The 22,707-nt window shown below is 34.9% G+C and overlaps 2 protein-coding genes across 3 annotated transcripts in view; both read right to left on the bottom strand.

The window, feature by feature from the left end:
• The window catches only part of LOC123695854 (WASH complex subunit 1), a 38,698-nt gene extending 16,205 nt beyond the window's left edge, over nucleotides 1-22,493 (bottom strand). Inside the window, exons 1-4 of one of the 2 annotated variants that reach the window (XM_045641798.1) lie at nucleotides 22,427-22,493; nucleotides 17,657-18,057; nucleotides 17,289-17,582; nucleotides 15,310-15,671 (exon numbers count right to left, since the gene is read on the bottom strand). In XM_045641798.1, coding sequence (XP_045497754.1) covers nucleotides 15,310-15,671; nucleotides 17,289-17,582; nucleotides 17,657-18,031 — 1,031 coding nt within the window. In that variant the 5' untranslated portion in view covers nucleotides 18,032-18,057; nucleotides 22,427-22,493. Of the gene's footprint in view, nucleotides 1-15,309; nucleotides 15,672-17,288; nucleotides 17,583-17,656; nucleotides 18,058-18,160; nucleotides 18,298-22,426 lie in introns of those variants that run through there. The other variant, XM_045641797.1, reaches the window with a different exon arrangement.
• Nucleotides 18,326-22,420, bottom strand: LOC123695853 (cytokine receptor). Its single transcript, XM_045641796.1, has one exon. It carries the CDS (start codon nucleotides 22,100-22,102, stop codon nucleotides 18,341-18,343), a length of 3,762 nt encoding a protein of 1,253 aa, XP_045497752.1. The 5' UTR covers nucleotides 22,103-22,420; the 3' UTR covers nucleotides 18,326-18,340.
• Nucleotides 22,494-22,707: the final 214 nt, after the last annotated feature.

Raw genomic sequence — 22,707 nt, 5'->3', positions numbered from 1 at the left:
TAGTCGAGTAAAGATATCTAAGAAATATTATATTTGTAGTAAGTACGTAATACCTACCAATACGCGCTAACAAATATGTGTTATATGTTTATTGCATAATTTTCACACTATTGGTTTTAAACTCAAACTCAAACATTTATACAATTAGACTTCTTCTAGAAGCACTTTGGAATCGTCTTAGCAGTTTAACAGTTTAAACATTTACCACCAATTCAGAGAGCAGTATCTATAGAGAAGAAGAAGAATCTATTTAATCATACCTTATCGTAATCTTCTACTTCACTGAAACTTTCATCGCTCGAAGAACTCGCCGTCAGTAAATGAGTCAGTGTAATTATCTACTTTTGGTTCTAATTGAATATATTTTTCCTCATGTTCTCGCGTCTTTCTCCAAACGTCACTAAACATATCCAGACCAATATGGCATTTGCTTCCTTTCTAAATAATTCTTCCACAGTTTTCAAGTTAAAGTTCACATTTTGTGATGCTACTTTCCCTTTAATTATGCCCCATAGTAACTCTATTGGGTTGAGTTCTGGATGGTATGGTGGAAGGCGCAATACACTATGTCCATGATCTTTGAGGATTGCATCAAGTAAAAATTGTGTATAGTTTGGCTTATTTTTTTTAATAATGTGATAACTCTGATTATTAATTAGTAATTTGATTTTTGAAAAAAAAAAATGCCGATTTTATTCAAAATTTATATTTTTCTAACAAGATCCTTATCATCCAAATTTCCACCTTGGTGAGAAAAATTGACATTTCTAATGAAAATGAACAAAAAATTAAATGATTTTATTAAATACTGTAAAATAGTCTATAATTCTTCCATTTACTGTATCACAAAATTCTTCATAGATTTTTAGATATATTCGTACTACACCAATTATATCACCCTGTATTTATAAACAATTGCAAAATATGACACATACATAGGCCGGGAGATACTGACACAAAATTTCGGGTCATCTGTAACAGAATGGCGGTTCTACAGAGGTCTTATTACGCAATGACTAAAAGAAAAATGATGGTCAGAACGCTGGTACCGGCGGACTAGTCGCGTGGGCGTTAGTCGAACTCGTCGTATAAATAGCGAAAGTCAAACGATTTGTAACACAAAAATTTTAGAATTTACCGATAGCCCATAAAAAAGATGTAGTCCGCCGGTACCAGCGTTCTGACCATCATTTTTCTTTTTGTCATTGCGTACTAAGACCCTTCTAGACCGCTATCCTGTTACAAATGACCCGAATTTTTGTGTCAGTATCTCCCGGCCTAACATGTGCAATGTGTAAATGTGTTGACGTTCCAGCTCTTCTTAATATATCAATATAAAAGAGAAGCAAACACACACATGCTTACAAAATAGAGACACACTAATACAAATACATGTACCATGCATGTGTTAGTGGCACATCATACCAAAGTGACAACACACACACACGTACACAGTGCAGTCGATGGTTCTGATTTGTCTGTAGTATATCACACACACCATACTACAGGAAACTAGCAGACGTGGGTGTATGCACATAAATAACGACATTAATTATCTAAATTATCGCGGTTACATAAATTGTTCTATTGTTCTGCGAATTATGCAAGTACAATTAAACATCGCTAGCGTTGGAACGATAATAGTATAAACTTCTTATAAATTCGTTTAAAAAATTCCCTAGGACATATTCCGTTGAATTATCTGTAACAGCTTTTGGTATAGAAATACCTCATACTGTTTACTTGAGAACAAATAGCTGGGGATTCCCTGCTGCGAAACAATTTAACAAACAACAAGGCTTAATTTGAAATATCAAGTTGGATTACGACTATCGATTTCCTGGTAAACATATAAATTGGAAAGAAATCGTGCACATATCTAATCGCGTGGCATTTAACAGTGTGAGATTGTTATTGAGAAATGTAGCCATAATTTGTAAGTACCATTTATTACAGGGATGGGGAAACTACGGCCCGCGGGCCATCTCCGGCCCGCGAAGGCTTGAAATCCGGCCCGCGACTATCAAACAAAAATCAAGAGAATATTTCGTATTGTTAGTAATTTCATTCTCATTGGCAATGGCCAGCTTGCATAGAACAATCAATTGTTTGGTCAAATGGGTCGTGGCATGTGCTGTGCATGTGCGGTCCGAGCGTCGGACACCCCTCCCGCGCGCCCACCCTCGGATTCCCGTATCCACGCCGCCCGCGCCGCACCGCCGGCCACCGCAGTCCCAGAGTACATTTTTTATCCGCAGTCGGAGTTTTGTTTTACTTCAGATCGCATGATTGTACGCCGTATATTCTTAATTACGAAACTACAACAGTCGCCTAACAGACGGTGAGTGGTGACATTTTTAAATCCACAAGGTAAGATGTTATCATGTTCTTTGTATGTAAATTCTGAAAACAGTTTGTTAATATAATAATATACAAGAAGCATAAATTCATCACATTTTGTGTCTTAAAATGATTTAATTGTAAAATATGTTTGAGCGATGTAGTGATGTTGGTTTTGTTGTTTTGTTACAGCAGCAAAATGACGACCAAAAAACGGAAAGTTGATTCTGAGTGTCGAGTTTTTAAAGAAGAATGGTCATGGAAATATTTTTTCACAGAATTTAAAGACAAACCAGTTTGTCTCATTTGTAATGAAACAGTTGCAGTTTTTAAAGATTTTAATTTGTCTCGACACTTCTCAAATAAACATGCAAATGCGAAATATTCGTCTATGACAGAGGCAGAGAGAAAGTCCTTTGTTGAAAGGCAAAAAGATAAGTTACGTGGACAGCAGAACATGTTCACGAAGCAATCTGATACTCAGAAAGCTGCAACACTGGCAAGTTATGTTGTAGCTTACAAAATCGCAAAAAGCAATAAAAATTTGTCGGATGGTGAGTTTGTAAAAGATTGTATGGTGGCTGTAAGCAACATTATTTGTCCAGAAAAAAGTAAAGAGTTTCAATCTTTAGCTTTATCACGGAGAACGATAACTGATCGAATTGACGCCATCGCTGCACAATTATCGTCACAGCTGGAACAGAACTGTAACGAATTTGAATACTTCTCTCTAACCATGGACGAGAGCACAGACGTGAGCGATACTGCCCAATTGCTGATTTTTATTCGAGGAATTGATTCAGAATTCAACATAACCGAAGAATTAGCATGCTTACAATCCTTGAAAGGAAAAACCACTGGAAAAAATATTTACGACTCTTGTTTTGAGGGTCTTTCAAAGTTTCACTTGCCTATGGACAAATTATGTAACATAACCACGGATGGAGCACCAAATATGGTGGGTAGCAATTTGGGGTTTATGGGTATATTTTGCAAAGAAAACCCTAATAATAATGTATTATTTCTGCACTGTTTAATACACCAAGATGTGTTGTGTAAAGCAGCTATTGACATACAACCCGTTTTGAGTGTGGTTGTTAAACTTATCAACACAATACGTTCACGGGGTTTGATGCATCGACAATTCCAAGCATTTCTAAAATCCACCGAAAGCGAGTTTTCTGATCTCCTCTACCATACTAAAGTGAGATGGTTAAGCTGTGGCAATGCATTTGAGAGAGTGTGGAACTTAAGAAAGGAGATTCAAGACTTTCTGACGGTGCAAGGCAAATGGGACGACTTTAAGATCATGTCTGACGAAAATTGGCTTACTGATTTCGCATTTTTCACAGATTTGCTGTCGCACTTAAACAAATTGAATACAAAGCTTCAGGGCAAGAATCAATTCTTAGATGAGCTTTGGGGACATTTAAAAGCCGAAAAGAGAAAAATGAACTTACCCATTTTCCCAATCTGAGCAGTATATCACCTGTCTCAAACGACAAATTAAAAAGGTTCGCTCAACAGCTAAAGAAACTGCACGAAGAATTTGAGAAGAGATTTCAAGATTTAATGATAATTGAGCCTTCACTAAATATTTTTTCGATGCCTTTTAATGTCAACATCGATGAAACACCCGCCAATCTCCAACTTGAACTAATTGAGATGCAATGCAATACCCATTTGAAGCAACTGTTTCTTAACACCAGCAAATTGGAATTTTATAAGTCGATACCTAGGACACAATACCCAAATATAGTTGCCCACGCCCAAAAAATAATGGCTATGTTTGGTACAAGCTATTTGTGCGAACAAACTTTTTCAATAATTAAATTAAGAAAAAATTGTCTTCGTAATAGGCTTTCGGATGACCACCTTTATTCACTACTAAAATGTTCAGCATCACAAATGGAGCCGGTTTATGATGAAATCATGCAAAAACAAAAACAGTTCCACATGTCACATGTCCCCACAAAGACCAGCGCTCCTCAACCTTCTACATCGCAGCTAACTTAAAAGTTTAATTTAATTACAATTTCCAATTTCTTTTTTATTCCAATAATTATTTTGTTATATTGCACAATAAATTAGTGTTTCAAAAATACATATCAATATTTTTATTTCGGTGATTAACATAGCCAAAAATGAAACAACTTGGCCCGCCATATATTTCGTTAGTATTATATTGGCACGCCAAGGAAAAAGTTTCCCCATCCCTGATTTATTATGTGTCGAACAAGGTTAATCCACAATTTCTCAAAACCCAAGTTATACATATAAATCTATACGTATATAGTAAAATCGTTAAAACTTGGGGCATGATTTTCAGTCGATATCAAAGCTAATAAATATAGTTTTTAGAATTTTTGTTTTTTACTTTAATTTTTGCATGAATATTACTAACTGGTTGGATCAACATATAGATTATAGGATATATAATATCATCAGTCATCACGCTAAAACCAACAGAAGCAGAATAATGGGGGTAAAACTCCGGGAAACAGCTAGCACGACATTAATATTTTAAACGGCACTATCCCGTCTTAAATTCTCCCGTATGAGAAAATAAGGCAAACACATTTCTAATTTCTATGAAAGTCCCAATTGCCAAATGAACTACGTGCGTCACAAGTCACAACTCAAGTTGACTGGGGATTGCTCAGTTTTGCTTATCGTACATTTTTCTTTGCAGGATTATTACGTAACAAGACGGACAGAAGTATTTTAATTTATTCCTATCTAATCTTGCCATACCCGTAATGAGTTCTGTGAAAACATCTTTCTGTATACAATTCTTGTACTGCCAATTTGTGAAGATACGTCATTTACCCTCTCGGTTTCCAAGTAAAGAATATCTTCGCATAGTTCAGTTTTAGTCGTATCTTGGTTATACATATTAGAATTTCAAATACTCAGTTGAACTATATTTGCCATATTTTACGTATCATGTGGCATATGTTTTTTTTTTCTTAATTGCCATCTTAAATATTAGAAACCAGCAAAGGCGCGGGCATCTTCTGTTATTTTGGAACAATAACACCCACAATATTATTGCCGTTTTTATTGATATTCGTATAATTTTACATACTCAATAAAAATATAAAATCATTCGCAATAAATATACGTACCTTGAGCAAATTCTGAGAAATGTAAAGCCGTTCCTACATTTACATAAAATATTATCCAGTTTTGTCCAAATGTTCATTTGATTTTCGGAAACCATTTATTTGAAAAATGTTAAAGATTATAATGATTTAAATTTTTTTGTAATATTTATAATATTTATCATACAACTCGAATCGATACCGGACGGAACCTGATATTAACGAGCCATTGCAGTAATTTTAACTTTATGTTTTGCTTATTAAGATCTGAATTACGTTATAAAGATGTAAGGGAGAAATAAAGTGATTAAATTTAATGTTCGCAACATTTCGGAGAAAAATTTCATAGAAGCCAATTATAACTAGCTAACACGTTTTTTGCATCTTAATATTACTAGGAAATGGAATTTTATTAATTACATACTTTACTAGTATAAGGTTAGGGCTGTCACTTATTATGTTTGAAAATTTTTATTATTTATTTGTGATAAAATACGAATATTTAAATAAAAGTTAAGTAGAATTATGCATAAATAATTGTTTAAGAATTATATCTCAAACGTAACATATAACGTGTGTATGAATTTGTGAATACAAAGCTACGTCTTTGAAGAACAATAGAAAAGAACACCGAAATTTATTGTATTTTCAATTTTGTGATACAAATAAAGTTAGAGTCCGTAAGTAAATAAATGTAGGTACTGAAACCAATACTGCATCGTGTAAATACGTTCTCAATAGGAAATATATTATCTTTTAATGAGAACCGCATTTACATGCAACTCGACCATTTAATTATTCATTGAAGCGATGAAAGCATAAACGCAGAATAATGCGAATAAATAGATTTCTATATTTCTTTGAAATAATAATTATAATCCTTCCGTTTATCTAGTTTCCATCATAAAACCGACGTCACATAATATGTTGGAAGACATCACGTAATACTTAAGGTACCTAGGCTACTCGAGTTCATGCTCGAGATATTTTACAAAAAATATATTCATGTGTATACAAAGAATACATGTAGATTTTTTATATTATATTCCAAGTTATTTTGTTAAGCAGGGACGTATCCAAAATAACGATTTTTTATAAAATGTGCACTGTGCATCTACGCTACGCCAACTCATTGATTCTAACCACAAACTAAAACAATCCTCGTTTATTTTTTACATCAAAGCACTTTTATTTCATAAAATTCCGCTCCATTCAAAGCATGCAATTCCAAAAATGAAAACAAGTTATAACAAAGGGCAATTCCCATTGCCTCGTCAAAGGGATTCGCCAAAAATGAAAATAATTTTCGTTTACACACAAAAATAGCTCATATGCGTCGTTTTTATCATCGTGAACAAAAACGTGTGTTCCGCGAATTGATTAAAGGCCACCGGGATAAGCTTGAAAAAGCTTTATATTTTCATTTATCGCTGCAAGTTTGTTTATTGAAATGAGCAAGTTCGCAGTACCACAACGGGTTCGGTTTCACTGTTTTCCCAACTCCTTTAAAATAACACCGTTCTCAATGGAAACTTCGACCGACTTCTGAGAACTATTGTTTGTTTTAATAAAAGAAATGCTCGTTTCGAAAAGTTTTAAATTCAAACGCGGCGCTTGTTTTGAAAACAATAAAAATATTGTGGTAGCCATTGACGGAAAATTCTCGACAAGTTAGCAACTGAAACGCAATGTTAGTACAGAGAAGCTATTAAAATAACACGGTAAAAGCAGAAATTTACATAAGACTGCGAGGAATTTATATTCAGATTCCAGTTGAAACTGCTGTTATCATAATATGCGAAATGCTCAAAATAAACAGTAGTATTTTCATAATTCAGCCAATGCCTGATTGCCAAAATAAGGCTTGCCATAAAATCACATCAGCGAAGTTAAGGTCCATATCCACGGGCGAATATTAATGGAATAATTAACGTCGATAATGCTTTGTCACTCGAAGCCACTCATTATCATCAAAGTCATGCCAAATTAAAATATCCTATACATCCAAATACAAACTCTATTGAAGCTTAACCAGTCATGTGTACATAAGCGGCTCCAAATCTGGCGCGCATTGTTAGAACAGCTTTGCTAATTATTTTCCTGTTATTTAAAACGTATGTTTATTCTTCTCAAGATATAGCCCATATTATCGGCAATATATCGCTATTAGGTAATGTGACAATTTAGTATTGATAATGTGTGATAAGAGGCATTTTTAGAAACTATAAAATTTATTGCGCGTTTTCGGCATGTGACGTCAATGCTGATACGTTGTGCAGACCCCACACAGTGGGACAAGGGCGAAAATATGAGATTGTACTAGCTCGTCGGTTATGCAATATTTGTTTTTGAAGCTTAATTCCTTATGGGCAATTGATTTAAATGTTTAGCGTAGAATTTGGAAATGGTAAACTTTCTGGCGATCTTCTAGAATCGCACGAAAAGTATATTCAGTTCATTAAAAGTAATAAAGATACCTTTAACAAAAATTCCTTATAAAGCTAAGAAATAAACAAAACACAAAACGTTTCAAAATATTACATCAAGAAATCTAGCAATTATATAAAATTCTCTCCTTTTCACGAGCGCCCACTGGGTTCAGAAATAACTTATTATAGCAAATTAAGAGGCTTAAGAACTCTGAAGCTTCATAACAAGGTAAGCTTCTTACAATAAGCAAATATTGTTACACGGAGTATTGCTAAAACCCACCCACTTATAGCAGAAATCTTGTTGTACCAAATAATTGTTAGACTTAAAATTTAAGGATGTTTTGCTTCGTCTTTCAAATATTATATTTTAATCACGTAAATGTGGTCGCCATAAAGCATATGATTTTGCAATTAAATTAGAAAATAGTTTTGCAAATAACTATATACACATTTTTAAAATAAACAAGCTTTCATTCGTAAGATTTTACGTAGGTACTAATTGATTCGATTTCGCATCAACATTATTTCAATTCACACATTCTAAAATTTCGGGTACAAATTTCAAAGAACTCGCACTCAACATTACCGCGACCCGGCTACACTAATTTGCATAATCAAGTACTGTCAAACAGGCAGTGTGAGGCTAATGTTCAATATCCAATCCAATCATGGCACCCCCGATACCCCTGATAGTTAATACAATCTGCCAATCATCATCATTCGTCGATCCATCATATTTCGACGTCTAATCAATTTCTAATGACTCATGTTGTAATATGTACTTGTAATCAATATCTCGGATATCTCGTGGGGGAAATGCACTTTTTCATCGTGATATTGATGGCTGGGAAATATTTTTTTGTTGGTAAGTTTAGCTTCCGAGGTATAAATATGTTTTGAGATCATTTTTCTGTAAATGTCTCGATCTTCGGATTTATTCTAATTTCTTTTTATAGCAGATATGTTAGTTATTGGGTAACATGGTGTAATGTAACTTATAATAAATACCATTAAGAGCTCTTTACGGGCATTGTTCGTCACGTAAAACATCTTTGAAAATCCTACTGTTGAGGAATTTTAAATACAGATCTACAGCAGTTATCACGTTACACTATTATTTGAAAAATATTTAGCAGAATAAAAAAACCATATTACCATGTAACGGAAACTTTTCAAACGTACAATGTTCGTACATAAAAAATATCGAGCCTGATTTAAATACCGACAATACCTCGACCTTGGGCAGATATTAAAATGCATAATTACAATTGAATGAAACAATGTTATAAAAAATGGAACAATAGAATTGCTCAAAGGACACTTTCAATTGGTCTCAAATTGCTGACCACATCATAATTTTACTCAAAATCTATAAACTTGAATATGATTAATGCATTGGATATGTAATTTTAAACTCCAATCATCCGGAGCTGTATACAACCTTCGTAATTCTCTCGAATTTCAGATGAAATCAAACACAGTCGAAATTAATCCACGTCGTGAATAGGTACTCGAATATACGTTAATACACAAAACAACATTCCCAATCACAGGACTACAGCAAAACAAATTGGAGCGTCATTGAAAATGACTAAATACCCGATAAGATAAAATTCGCTTCCGCTGTTCACCTCTGAAATGTTTAGAAATAGACATCCACAGGTGCGTATTAGGAATTCGCATTGTACTGAAGAGACAATAGGAAATAAAAAAAAACAACGTGTAAGTCACGTCTATTTTATACTATTCCGAAGAATTTCGGGTGTAAACAACCATCACGTTCTGAGCTACATACAAATTAATGCTGAGTTGAAGCAACGTACGTTGGACTAAGCCTAGTGAGTGGACCATTGTTCATTGTAGATGAGCGTTGAGAATTACTTATGGAAAAGTTTTTATTAAACCACTTTTAAGGTTAGGAATTTGGTTAAAATTTTACATTGCTTTCTAGAAGCAAAATAATATTTAAGAAGACGCAAATTATATTAGAACTCTTTATACTCGGAAACTAAGACATAATAATTAATAAACTAATCAATTACTGAGATATCTTCTATAGTATTATCTTGATCTATGAGCGGATATAGAGCTTATAAGTTACGACATGGAGCAGTTAAAATTTTTTACCTAGTATTCAATCTTATCTTTTTAATATCTCAATTCCTCTTTAATTTATCATCTTTATCTTGAATATATTATTTACTATTGGATATATATTATTATTCTACGTATCTATTTCACAAAATTTACATTCGAATGTTAATTTAAAACTTTCGTTTTATCCTGTACGTAATGTAAAATTTTCATTACTCATATTTTATACTAGCTTCCGCCCGCGACTCCGTCCGCGCGGAAAAGTGAAGATTTATTTTTTTCTACGTAATTTTCCGGGATAAAAAGTATCCTATTTTATGCCCAGGATAATAAGGTATAATTATACCAAGTTTCATAGAAAACGAACCGTTAGTTTTCACGTGATGCCTGAACATACAGACAGACAGACAGACAGACAGACAGACAGACAAAACATCTAAATATAGAATTCAGACGTTCCCGGTACATAATCTATACTAATTTTATAAAGAGTTATGATCCGAATGATTATTTGTAACGAACTTTCAAAACGTAATATTTAGTTTTATAGCATTTAAATGTTATTTTGACAAATTTTAAAAAGCGGAATAAATTAAATAACGAGGCGTGATTTGATCCCGCGTCTTTTTGCCATACCGGGACAACGGCAACATAGCGCCTCGGGGACCAGTGAACAATTTCGCAACCAACCAGTTACTTGCTAATTATTTTACTTTATTCCTGCATTATATTTATGCACCCACAGTCGGGACAAGTACATTTTATCTAGCATACAATACATAACACAATATTCAGTTGATGACGTCACCAGCACACGCGCCGCGTATCTGCTCCTACAACTTGTCGTAAACACACGATAGCCCACGACGCGACGGGTCGGAGGTGAGAGGCGCTCGCGTTATCACTGATAACGGTTAGAGTTATTGTATTAACAAAATTATTACAAAATGTGTGTTTGGACTTATCTTTTAACAAATACATAAATATAAAACTAGCTTCTCGCCCACGATTGCCTCTCACCCGTTTCACGTTATCGGCAGTTCTCAAAATAATTTGCGAAACCACTTTTACAAAGTACAGATTTTATTATGTCAAAAACAATTTTACGTGTTAAAATTTAAACCCTTTTTATACAAACCAGATAAACTCAGAACGAATCTAAATTAATCGTACTTATCAGAAGTATGGATTACTTATGTATTTATACGATTTTATTCCTGTTACTGCGGCACTGTAGGGGAAAGTCGAAAAGGTCAGGCTAAGGCAGTTCTTCTGGTTCAACCGGGAGTAAAATCCATGTCTGTATAATTATAAACAACATTGCTTTATCACTACAACTTCTGGATTAGAAAGGCGGCCTATAATTTCATTAATAATTCATATATTTGTTGTGTACTGGACACTAGATACTGCTAAAATAGGAGTTTGGTTTCCAAATGCTACGTAAACGGCACTGATTATTTTTTTCATTTAGTTCCTGCCTGTAATCACTTTGTTACCTGTTTTTTTTCCCCGGGAACCCTTGCCATGTGTTCCAAATGGATCGTTACAAAAAAGTCGATTATCATTCATCACTCAGTTTTATCTCGTCGCTGTTAAATTAGCCTTATTTTTTGTTATACTTTAAACAGTAATGTTTATAGTTTCTTTTGAAGCTTTTTTTGTAACGTTATAAGTGTAACAGTTCTGTTAATGTCTATTAATTAGAATTGTTACTAAAAATGTCATATTATCCCCACGGGAAAGAGGCCACATTAAAATGGTGAATACAAGAAAGGTACACCGGTAATTGAACGAGGTTTACGCGTAAAGCGAACGCCGAACAGTAACGACATTTTTCCAACTAGCAGTAAATTCAATGCGCGCAGCGTTGTTTCCGTAAACTGGGAACTCGCGATGAATTTAGATTCAGCTTCTCCGAGATATTCGGATTCTCGTAACGTTCATATATTTTGTAAACCGGCTTCTACAGATGTTGCATTGCGTGAATCGTAAGTGGTATCGTTAGGAGACGTTTTAGAAAGGCGTTTCGTAGAAAAATGTAAATCGAATGTACAGCGCTAGCGGGATTAGAGTTATGGGTCACTTGACCCTTGCTTAGCCCGTCGATGGAATATAAAATAGGGTAAATGTCGCATAAATATTAAATAAGCCATCAAATGCGTTTTAAAACGACGCACGTCGCACCGTTTATTCAGGTGTAATGGATCTCGGTGCGCCGCGCCCGCTTCCGAAGTTTCGAGTTCCCTTTACTCGTGTTTTACTGCCTTCGCGGATTTCATACTAACAAGCGCAATAAGCATCATGGGTATGTAATTGAAACTAACCAGATTTAAAATGAAATTCTTAATAAAGTCAGTCGTTAAAAAATAAAATCCAATAACAATGAGTTGCAATGTCCGTATATCTACCACCCAGCGATTCAATTACATCGTGCATCTATTATTTTGATCTATTATCCTTTCTGTTGAACATAAAACATAATCGACAATATTCTATGCTTGTCGGAGTTCTTGGAATATTATAATTAATTTTTTATCATCTCACTAGAATATGTTTGTGATTATTTTTAACACCACTATATCCAACCTGTTTATTTACGGGCGATAATGAAAATAATTAACGTGTGTATATATTTATGGTAATAGTTTATTTTTGATAGCGTGTGTGGGTGTGAATGATAAATTATTTTTAAACGTGTGCTATAATCAGATTCATCGGAGTATTATATTCCAGATATTCTTCAGTAATTCGCGTGGTAAACGCGTGTCAATCCGATTGTTTATCTAGCGTAGACATCATATTATCCTTGCCGTTTTGCGTATATTTAACATTCTTACCGTTCTCGTAATAACACTATCAATAAGAAAATCGGAAAATTTACAAACTACGTCGTTTCCGAGTACTCGAGTGGATGTAGTTTTGAAAACAGTGCGATTTACTTAGAACGTAAGTACAAATAACCATTTTGTTTGCGTTCGATGACGCATAGCGAGCTGCGATAACTGCTCATTAGCTACGGTCGATATTTTTTGGCAAAGGTCGTTCGGTTGGAAATTGTAATCCATCGGGTTGGCTAAGGCTGCTATCCTTGTGTGATTCGCAGAAGTGAATCTTAAGAGCCGTAATAAATAACGCGGCTTCACTTGGCACCGCTTGTGCGACGACAAACCGGTGCCGTTGATTAATTATTTTGATGTTAGATGCTATTTGTTATGTTTATAGCCGTGTCTACATGGAATGTGGGTTCTACTAATGTATGAAATGGGATAGTGACCCGCAGAGACTAGAACCAATTTTATGGCTTTCTCTTATAATTATCTCTTTTCTTAACAGAAAAATGTTTTTTTTTTTTTTTTAATTTACTATCTACGCGGGATGTATGACTTATGACCAGCAAAATGATACAGCAAGAACCTAATCTGTTTACATAAACTATATTAAAATATAAGCCTAAAATTGATTAATGCGTGCGGTCTTATCGTTTCAATTGAATTACGATTCAAAGCTCAATAACTCTAACCGTTATCAGTGATAACGGTTAGAGTTATTGAGCTTTGACCATAAATATATTGTATAATTATGTTACCATAAATATATACACACGTTAATTATTTTCATTATCGCCCGTAAATAAACAGGTTGGATATAGTGGTGTTAAAAATAATCACAAACATATTCTAGTGAGATGATAAAAAATTAATTATAATATTCCAAGAACTCCGACAAGCATAGAATATTGTCGATTATGTTTTATGTTCAACAGAAAGGATAATAGATCAAAATAATAGATGCACGATGTAATTGAATCGCTGGGTGGTAGATATACGGACATTGCAACTCATTGTTATTGGATTTTATTTTTTAACGACTGACTTTATTAAGAATTTCATTTTAAATCTGGTTAGTTTCAATTACATACCCATGATGCTTATTGCGCTTGTTAGTATGAAATCCGCGAAGGCAGTAAAACACGAGTAAAGGGAACTCGAAACTTCGGAAGCGGGCGCGGCGCACCGAGATCCATTACACCTGAATAAACGGTGCGACGTGCGTCGTTTTAAAACGCATTTGATGGCTTATTTAATATTTATGCGACATTTACCCTATTTTATATTCCATCGACGGGCTAAGCAAGGGTCAAGTGACCCATAACTCTAATCCCGCTAGCGCTGTACATTCGATTTACATTTTTCTACGAAACGCCTTTCTAAAACGTCTCCTAACGATACCACTTACGATTCACGCAATGCAACATCTGTAGAAGCCGGTTTACAAAATATATGAACGTTACGAGAATCCGAATATCTCGGAGAAGCTGAATCTAAATTCATCGCGAGTTCCCAGTTTACGGAAACAACGCTGCGCGCATTGAATTTACTGCTAGTTGGAAAAATGTCGTTACTGTTCGGCGTTCGCTTTACGCGTAAACCTCGTTCAATTACCGGTGTACCTTTCTTGTATTCACCATTTTAATGTGGCCTCTTTCCCGTGGGGATAATATGACATTTTTAGTAACAATTCTAATTAATAGACATTAACAGAACTGTTACACTTATAACGTTACAAAAAAAGCTTCAAAAGAAACTATAAACATTACTGTTTAAAGTATAACAAAAAATAAGGCTAATTTAACAGCGACGAGATAAAACTGAGTGATGAATGATAATCGACTTTTTTGTAACGATCCATTTGGAACACATGGCAAGGGTTCCCGGGGAAAAAAAACAGGTAACAAAGTGATTACAGGCAGGAACTAAATGAAAAAAATAATCAGTGCCGTTTACGTAGCATTTGGAAACCAAACTCCTATTTTAGCAGTATCTAGTGTCCAGTACACAACAAATATATGAATTATTAATGAAATTATAGGCCGCCTTTCTAATCCAGAAGTTGTAGTGATAAAGCAATGTTGTTTATAATTATACAGACATGGATTTTACTCCCGGTTGAACCAGAAGAACTGCCTTAGCCTGACCTTTTCGACTTTCCCCTACAGTGCCGCAGTAACAGGAATAAAATCGTATAAATACATAAGTAATCCATACTTCTGATAAGTACGATTAATTTAGATTCGTTCTGAGTTTATCTGGTTTGTATAAAAAGGGTTTAAATTTTAACACGTAAAATTGTTTTTGACATAATAAAATCTGTACTTTGTAAAAGTGGTTTCGCAAATTATTTTGAGAACTGCCGATAACGTGAAACGGGTGAGAGGCAATCGTGGGCGAGAAGCTAGTTTTATATTTATGTATTTGTTAAAAGATAAGTCCAAACACACATTTTGTAATAATTTTGTTAATACAAACAGGAAGTGACATATATATTTGACGACTTACCTCGTCTTTACTGGTGTTATGTCCATCGGTGGAGGCGGTGGCGGCGGTGGAGGCGGGGCCGGCATTGAAGCGATCGGTATCGTTGCCACCGGTATCGCCGGTACCGGTGCCATCGGTGGCGGCACCGGCAACGAATCCGGTATATCCTCAACTGGGACTGTACCCACTGTGACTGCACTGTCATCTGGCCTCACATCAGGCAGTTGAGATATATCCGGCAGTTCTGGTAACGTCACAGTGGGTACAACTGGTGACGTCACGGCTGAAGGAGCTATCGTGCCGTCTTCTGTTATGGAGTATTGTATGTCACCAGCAATGCCTGGTAAGTGTGGCAGGTCGAGGGGCATGTCTAGTTCTGGTACCTGATGAGGAGAAATATTTATGCTTACACGAACTTGGAATTTACACAAGTGTTATACTCTGAATTGACAAATAAACGAACCATTCACTCCCATCAATGTCTAGCAAAATCAATTTATTACCTATAAAATATTTTGCCATATTAGGAATGCTATATACGTCGAACGAAAATATATTTCATTATTAAAATCAGAAGTAGCGGAAATAAACAGGCAAACGGGATGCGATTTAGCTTTCTATATCAAAAGGACATCAATTCATGTTTCTCTGAAGCTAACAATCCGGCATTATACAAGCGATCCATCTCGTATAATGCAATTTAAATTGGTAAAGCGGTTGTCGTTTACAATCAAGTGACCCGCATACATAATAAAATTCGTACGCAAAACGTTGGCAGATGCATATCTTTCTGCCCACATAGGTAAGAACCCGAACCATTATGTCCAAATAAAGAAAATAACGGATTTACAATGCCGATAAAGCACAGGTTCCTACGAATTACAATATTATGTTTTTATTGCAAGGAATTAAGGTTCATTCATGTTTAACGAGTATTTAACATATTTTCCCTTACACTTTATCGACCAACTAATAAGGAGCTATAGTGTTTCGTAGAAAGAAATCCCATTCGTACTATTATTCTCGAACAGTAAGAGGCTATAAGTGGTGGCTTGATCTAAATACATAATCTAATAGTAATATACAAATGTCTTAACAAAAATTCCCTATATCTATTTCTGGAAAGGAACTGTTAACTTGGACTGCTCTTATAGTACCGTTAATCGTAGTAATAAGATTATTTTATAAAACCATCGCGAACAAATATAGTTTACGCCCAAATGACTATTATCTATGTAAACATAATATTATACCTATCTATCGATAGTTGCGGTAATTATGCGTTTATTTAATTATCATCGATTCGTGAAGAGGGAATACCCTCATACGAAATTATAAGAAACGTCGACTTTGATTATGAATTCATTTTATCCTTCTCCGGTGAAAGACTATACCATACTACTCTACTCTATTACTAATAAGATATATATAAGAATTTTTATCAATGAATATCGTAGGCATCTACATCTAAACTGACTTGAATGAAATAATTTATTCTAAGTAATTTGTATACAACAAGACGACCAAAAGGATTTAAAATACATGTACATAATATAACCTTACTATAGAATTGTAGGTTATAGAAACAGTTTTTTTTTTTTTTTTTTGTAAGATATAAATTATAAACTGATGTTAGGTAATTATTATTGAATATTCATTAACGAAATTTGTAAAAAATATTATGTAATTTTTAAAAGTATATCAATTAGATAATAGATTACCACAGTATCGTAAACATGCATTAGTGATAGTTATTTTATTTATGAATTTAATTATATAATTTAACCGTTAACGACCGAAACATTAGATAAACACCCTGCAATACTATTCCGCAAATTCAAAAACAATAACAATTTTGGCATATTTTAAAAAGTTGTTCGTATATAATTTAAACTTGTTTATTTGAACTTAATCGTAATCCTTTCAGTTGTATAAACACATTCCAGACATATCTCATTCATCCGAACGATATTATTGTCATGAAAATAAATGAAACTTACCACTCCCATGCCGGGTGCGTACATGTATTCATCGATTTCTCGCTTTAGCACATTTCTTTTCATGATAGAAGGCGGTGCTTCATCCAACACCGACTTCTGAACGTCAGTGTGTACCCTGGGCACGTAGGCTTGCTGCTTGCTGGGCAGCCCAACATACGGACTCTCCTCTGTATTGAAGATCAAAAGGTCTCCTACAGACGACACTTTGTCAATAACAGTTTTAATGTCGAAATCCTGTTTGGGCTTCGGATTTTTCGGTTCCGCAACTTTGACGTGGAAGAAGTGGAGCTTTTCCTAAAAAATAATTGTTGTTACTAAATGAACGTAAAATAAAAATATTGAATCGAGCAACTTTCTTGAAATTTTACCTGTATTCCTTTTTCACTTGACGGCCTCTGCGATTTGCCGCTAAGAGTAACCTTTTTAGGCTCATAATGATAGGTGTTTGTGTCAAATATGGAATGATAATGGTCGTGTACAATAGACGAAGGATATTTAGCACTAGAGAACACCTTAATCGCCTTTTGCATTCCTGTTAATTTCTCGACTTTAGCTCTAGAAACGTCGATTTGCTCTCTGAGCTTTGTGGTCTTATCCATGTTTTGTTTGATCCTGCTCGATATACGTGAAAATACATCGTCGACTATTCCGCTGAGATTGTCTAATGTATCAGCGATTTGAAGAATTGTTTCCTCCACACTGAGATCGTTTGGTATCACATTAATTTTATAGATACCTTCCATTTCTATATTGAGTATGCAAATGATTTCTGAAACAATATATTTTCCAAATAAATATAATTGCTCAGTTTTACTTCAATGCCGTTCAACGAAAAGGCAAGCTTCTCTAATGTAGATAATGATAAATCTTACCTATAGATTCTATTTAATGACCTAAAATAAATTAATAAGGCACAAGAATTATCACTATACAACACATATATTTTCTTGTGTTAAATAATGTCCACTTTGTAAAGCTACATAAATGTATTTACAAATCACTACAAAATTTACATTTATCAGTACATTGTCACTTATGTCGACATAAATAATTTAATTCTTAGGGACGCTTCTCGAAGGTGAGTCCGCGAGTAACGAATGCAAGTTATCGTTCGCTGGATCCGTGCTCCATGAGAACCGGCAGTACGCGTCAGGGGACATCGTCGGATCGAGGATCGCAGACTCTTCAGATAGTTGTCCAGCAGACAGCATATTATTGAGATGCTTATTTATCACAACGTCGCCGGGGCTGACGTAACCATTGGAGGCAGGTGGTTTTAATGGCACAGTGTTTCGCACACTTGTTTTAAGACTAGGCAATGAATCCAATGATTGCAATTGTATATAGCTATTGTCTGCACTAGGTTTAACTGGCGGCGGCAAGGTAGGCAAGGTTGGCAAGCTTTCGGGACCCATAACTTTGGGTGCCGTCGGCGCTAGCTTCGGGAAGCCCATCATTGATTTGACTTGAGTTTCTTCGGGAAGAACATATCCCGACGATGGAGCAGGATTTAAGCCTTTTATTGGCGCTGTAGGCATCGTGAATAGCGGCGAAGGCAATCCGGCCATAACATAACTTGATGTAGTAGGTTGTGAATTTGGTATTTGAGGGGTGTTCTTATTAGCTGGGGCAGATTGTACATAGCCAGTAGCCGGATTTACTACTGGCTGTACATAGCCACTGGTAGGATTCTTTTTGAAATTCTTATCACTAAAGTATGGTGAGCTTTCACGAGAACTCTCTGTGTCCTCATTAGACGAGTCTTCTTCTTGCACTATTGTGCTGTCATCTCCTTTATCAGTTTCTGCTTCTAGATGAAGTGATGAGTTTGATCCATCATCTGATGTAGATACTTGTCTATCCACTGGTCCGGCTGATGAATCTGACAGTGCTGTACTATCAGTATGATCACTTGCAGCACAGTTGTCATCTTTTTGTTTTATATCAGTTGATGATACAGTGCTTTTGCTGTTGGGTAATAACAACATTTCATCCGATGATGGCTTTTCATCTTTATTAGATGGATTCCAATCTGGATAGGTAAATTTAGTTCTATCTTTCTCTGGTTCTCCTAACCCATAAGGTAGAACTGGTTTAATGTCTTCCATCTTCCTGTATTTTCTATACAATTTTATGGCCCCATATACAAAACCTCCAACAGCAAATAAACCCATTAATATTAATATCATAGCAAGACCATCCCTGCTTCTACAAGCTACCAGGCTGGGTTCACTCCAGGGACCAGCATATATTTCAATATTACTGGAATTTCTCTCTGTAATATTAACATTTCCCATCACTCCATGATACAAATCTTCATCATAATTCAAAGCTCTTACTTGGTAAGTCTCTGATGAAAGAACTCCATCGCAATGTGTAAGCGAATAAGACAAATTAGTTGTGTTTATGAATTCAGGTTCCTTATCATCTCTTATTCTCATTATTTGATACAAATCCACGGTACCACCTGGAACCTCTGGGGGGTCCCATTTCAGTACATCTGGATTATTAGTAACAGTTGGAGCTCTTAGTCTACTTGGAGCACCAATTCTTGTTCTTACAAATATTCCATTCTTAGGACTTGGCTTGGAACATAACCCAATGGCAATATTGCATGCTTGGACTGACAAAGAATAGTTGTTAAAGCCTTGCAGCCCTAACAAAGTCACTTTTCTACTAGAAGTATCAGTACCAGGGACACTATCAACATAGATTTCTTTATCATAATTGTAAATAACATATTTCCCTATATTACCATTCCGTTGCAATGGTGGATCCCATGAAATGACCAATGAATCATTCCTTACATTGGATATTACCAAATTTGTAGGGCTAGTTGGTCTATCTTCTGAAGTAGTTAAAACTGCCGTAGCATTGCGAACAGTTTTCTGTCCATAAATTGTATCTATAGCAATTGTAAATTGATAAGTTCTGAACGGTAATAAATTTTCTATAGTAACATAAGTCTGTTTTGGATCTGGAATATACAAATCTTTGCTTGCAACAGATTTATCACACAAAGTACTAGTTTTTATAATAGGACAGTAACTTATATTAAATCCAGTAATGATCCCATCTTGCAGAATGCATTCCATTTGCCATCTTAAGGTAACAAAAGATTTTCCAGGTGCATCATAGTTTAGGTTGAGATTAAAGCGATACATGACAAAACCTTCCTTTGATATGTCACATTTTGCCCAAACCATTCCACTAGTTCTAGATCCATTATTAGCAGATATAGCAAATTGATACCTATGTTCTCTTGGTAGGTCTATCACATGATGATTCTTGTGTGGCTCAAGCACAGCAAAGTCCATTTGACCAGCACAAATATTGGTACTGTTATGCTGACACCAGAATAAAGTGTAATTATCAATATTCTTTATCCCAATCCAAGATAGTTCATATGTTCCATTTTCATAGGCTAGCTTTGTAAATGAAGTAAGACCGAGTGAGTGAATATCCTTTTCAGGTGGAATATACAAATGGCTACTGTTCACTGAAGATCCATTTATATTGAAGGACCAAATATCCACATCCAATGAACTCAGAGAAGCATTCAACATCACATAACTTAAACTTTTACTCTTATCTGGGAATAATGTCTGTGTTTTGTTATCTTGAGACACAAGAACTTTGTATGTGAAATTAGCACCTGCCTCTTCATAGTATTCTAGCTGTTTCCAGTATATATACAATATCCTTCTGTCAACATAAAGGGATCTATCAAAGGCACCCGCTGCTGTATCAGGAGGCCTCTGCGGTCTTTCGCTAGCTGTATAGAATACAACATAACTAAAATCTGACCAGAAATCTGGTGAATCTGGAGCCATGACTGACTTGATATATATTCTGACCTCATACTGCATATGAGCATATTCAAGATTTGTTAAATTGAACTTGTATGTTTTATTCTTTATAGGAAGCATTGAAGTATCGACTTCATGAAAAGAAGTTTTATTATCTATTTTTGCAATCTGATACTGTATTTTATGCTGCACTCCACAAGGTACAAAATCATACATATTATTTGATATACTCCATTTGAGAACAACTTTATGGGTTCCTATTTTAATTGTTTTCAATTCTGATGGAGGCTGAGGCTTAACTATGGCATAGTGATTTATTGTAAAGTTTTGACTATTGCAGCCGAAAACATTGCATGCAGTTAAGTTGAAGAATTGTACCTCCTCTTGCTGTCTATATCTAGGCTTACTTGTTGTATTCCATACACAGTACCTAGTCCTTGAGTTTTCTACCTTTTCTGCCACACATGGTTTCACAAAGTTACCATTTGCTGCAAATGTCAAATTATAAGTTGTGATACTTAAGGATTCTGGGCTTGTCCATGAGCAATTTAGAATCTCTAGATTTTTTGAAATACATTTAAAGTCTAAAATATCTTCAGGTGGTGAGTCAACAAGTACTCTGCTTACACATTTTTTGTTTGTCTTTGTATTTGCACAAAAGTATGGATAAACATTCTTTTCTAGTTTTTCAATATACAATCTCCGTGACGTGGAGTTGATAACTTCTGATTCCACTGGTTTTCCAGAAAGCGTAAACACGATATCACTCGAAGAGTAATTTTCAGCAACACAAATTAATTCTAAGGGTTGTCCATAAGGTAGTGGAAAATCTCCTTCTGGGTATATTCGAACTGTTAAATCCACAGTCAAGCATTTTGAAAATATACACGGGAAGCTTATTAAACACTGCAATAATAAAATCCAAATCCATGTTCGTAACTGCGGAACTCTTCCAGTTCTTGAAATACACTTTGTTGTTATACGCGAATCTATACAGTCTGCCATAACTGATACAATCGTCCTAAATATCTTCCATTTGCCACATAACGAACTAGTACACTAGCCGTTGTTTTAACAAAATAACGAGAAACGATAAACACATTCCTTATTTTTTATCTCACGAGCTCAATGGCGCACTGCACTTGAAATGTAGACACAAGACCGACTGACTATGCTCAGTCACGGAACCGTACTTTTATTTATCTATCATCACTGTTCATTTCGCGAAATCAAAACTACAAAATCTACACATCGCAATAGCATGTAAAGACCCGGATCCCTGAAGAATACATGAAAAACTGAAAATTTCGTAGACTAACAATTACTTACATAAAATTAAAAGAAAAACTTTGAAATGTTTCCAAGTAAACGCCAACTTCACTCCTATGTCGACAACAAGTCGATATTGAAATGTTGCCTATATTCAAAATATTTTCTTAATAACAAAATTGAAAACAGTGTGAATAATTTTGAAATAAAATTCATATGTAGTTTTTTATTAACTATTCAGTGATTCAGATTCAATAGTAGGTACATTATCAGATAATATAATTCAATATAACTTTAAACTGTGCTTCACACCATCGCATTGGTAACACCAAAAAAACGTT

The sequence above is a fragment of the Colias croceus genome, chromosome 11, assembly GCF_905220415.1.
Source record: "Colias croceus chromosome 11, ilColCroc2.1".
Classification (NCBI taxonomy): Eukaryota; Metazoa; Arthropoda; class Insecta; order Lepidoptera; family Pieridae; genus Colias; species Colias croceus.
The sequence above is the reverse complement of the archived record's forward strand: the minus strand, read 5'-3'. Positions and strand labels throughout refer to the sequence as shown.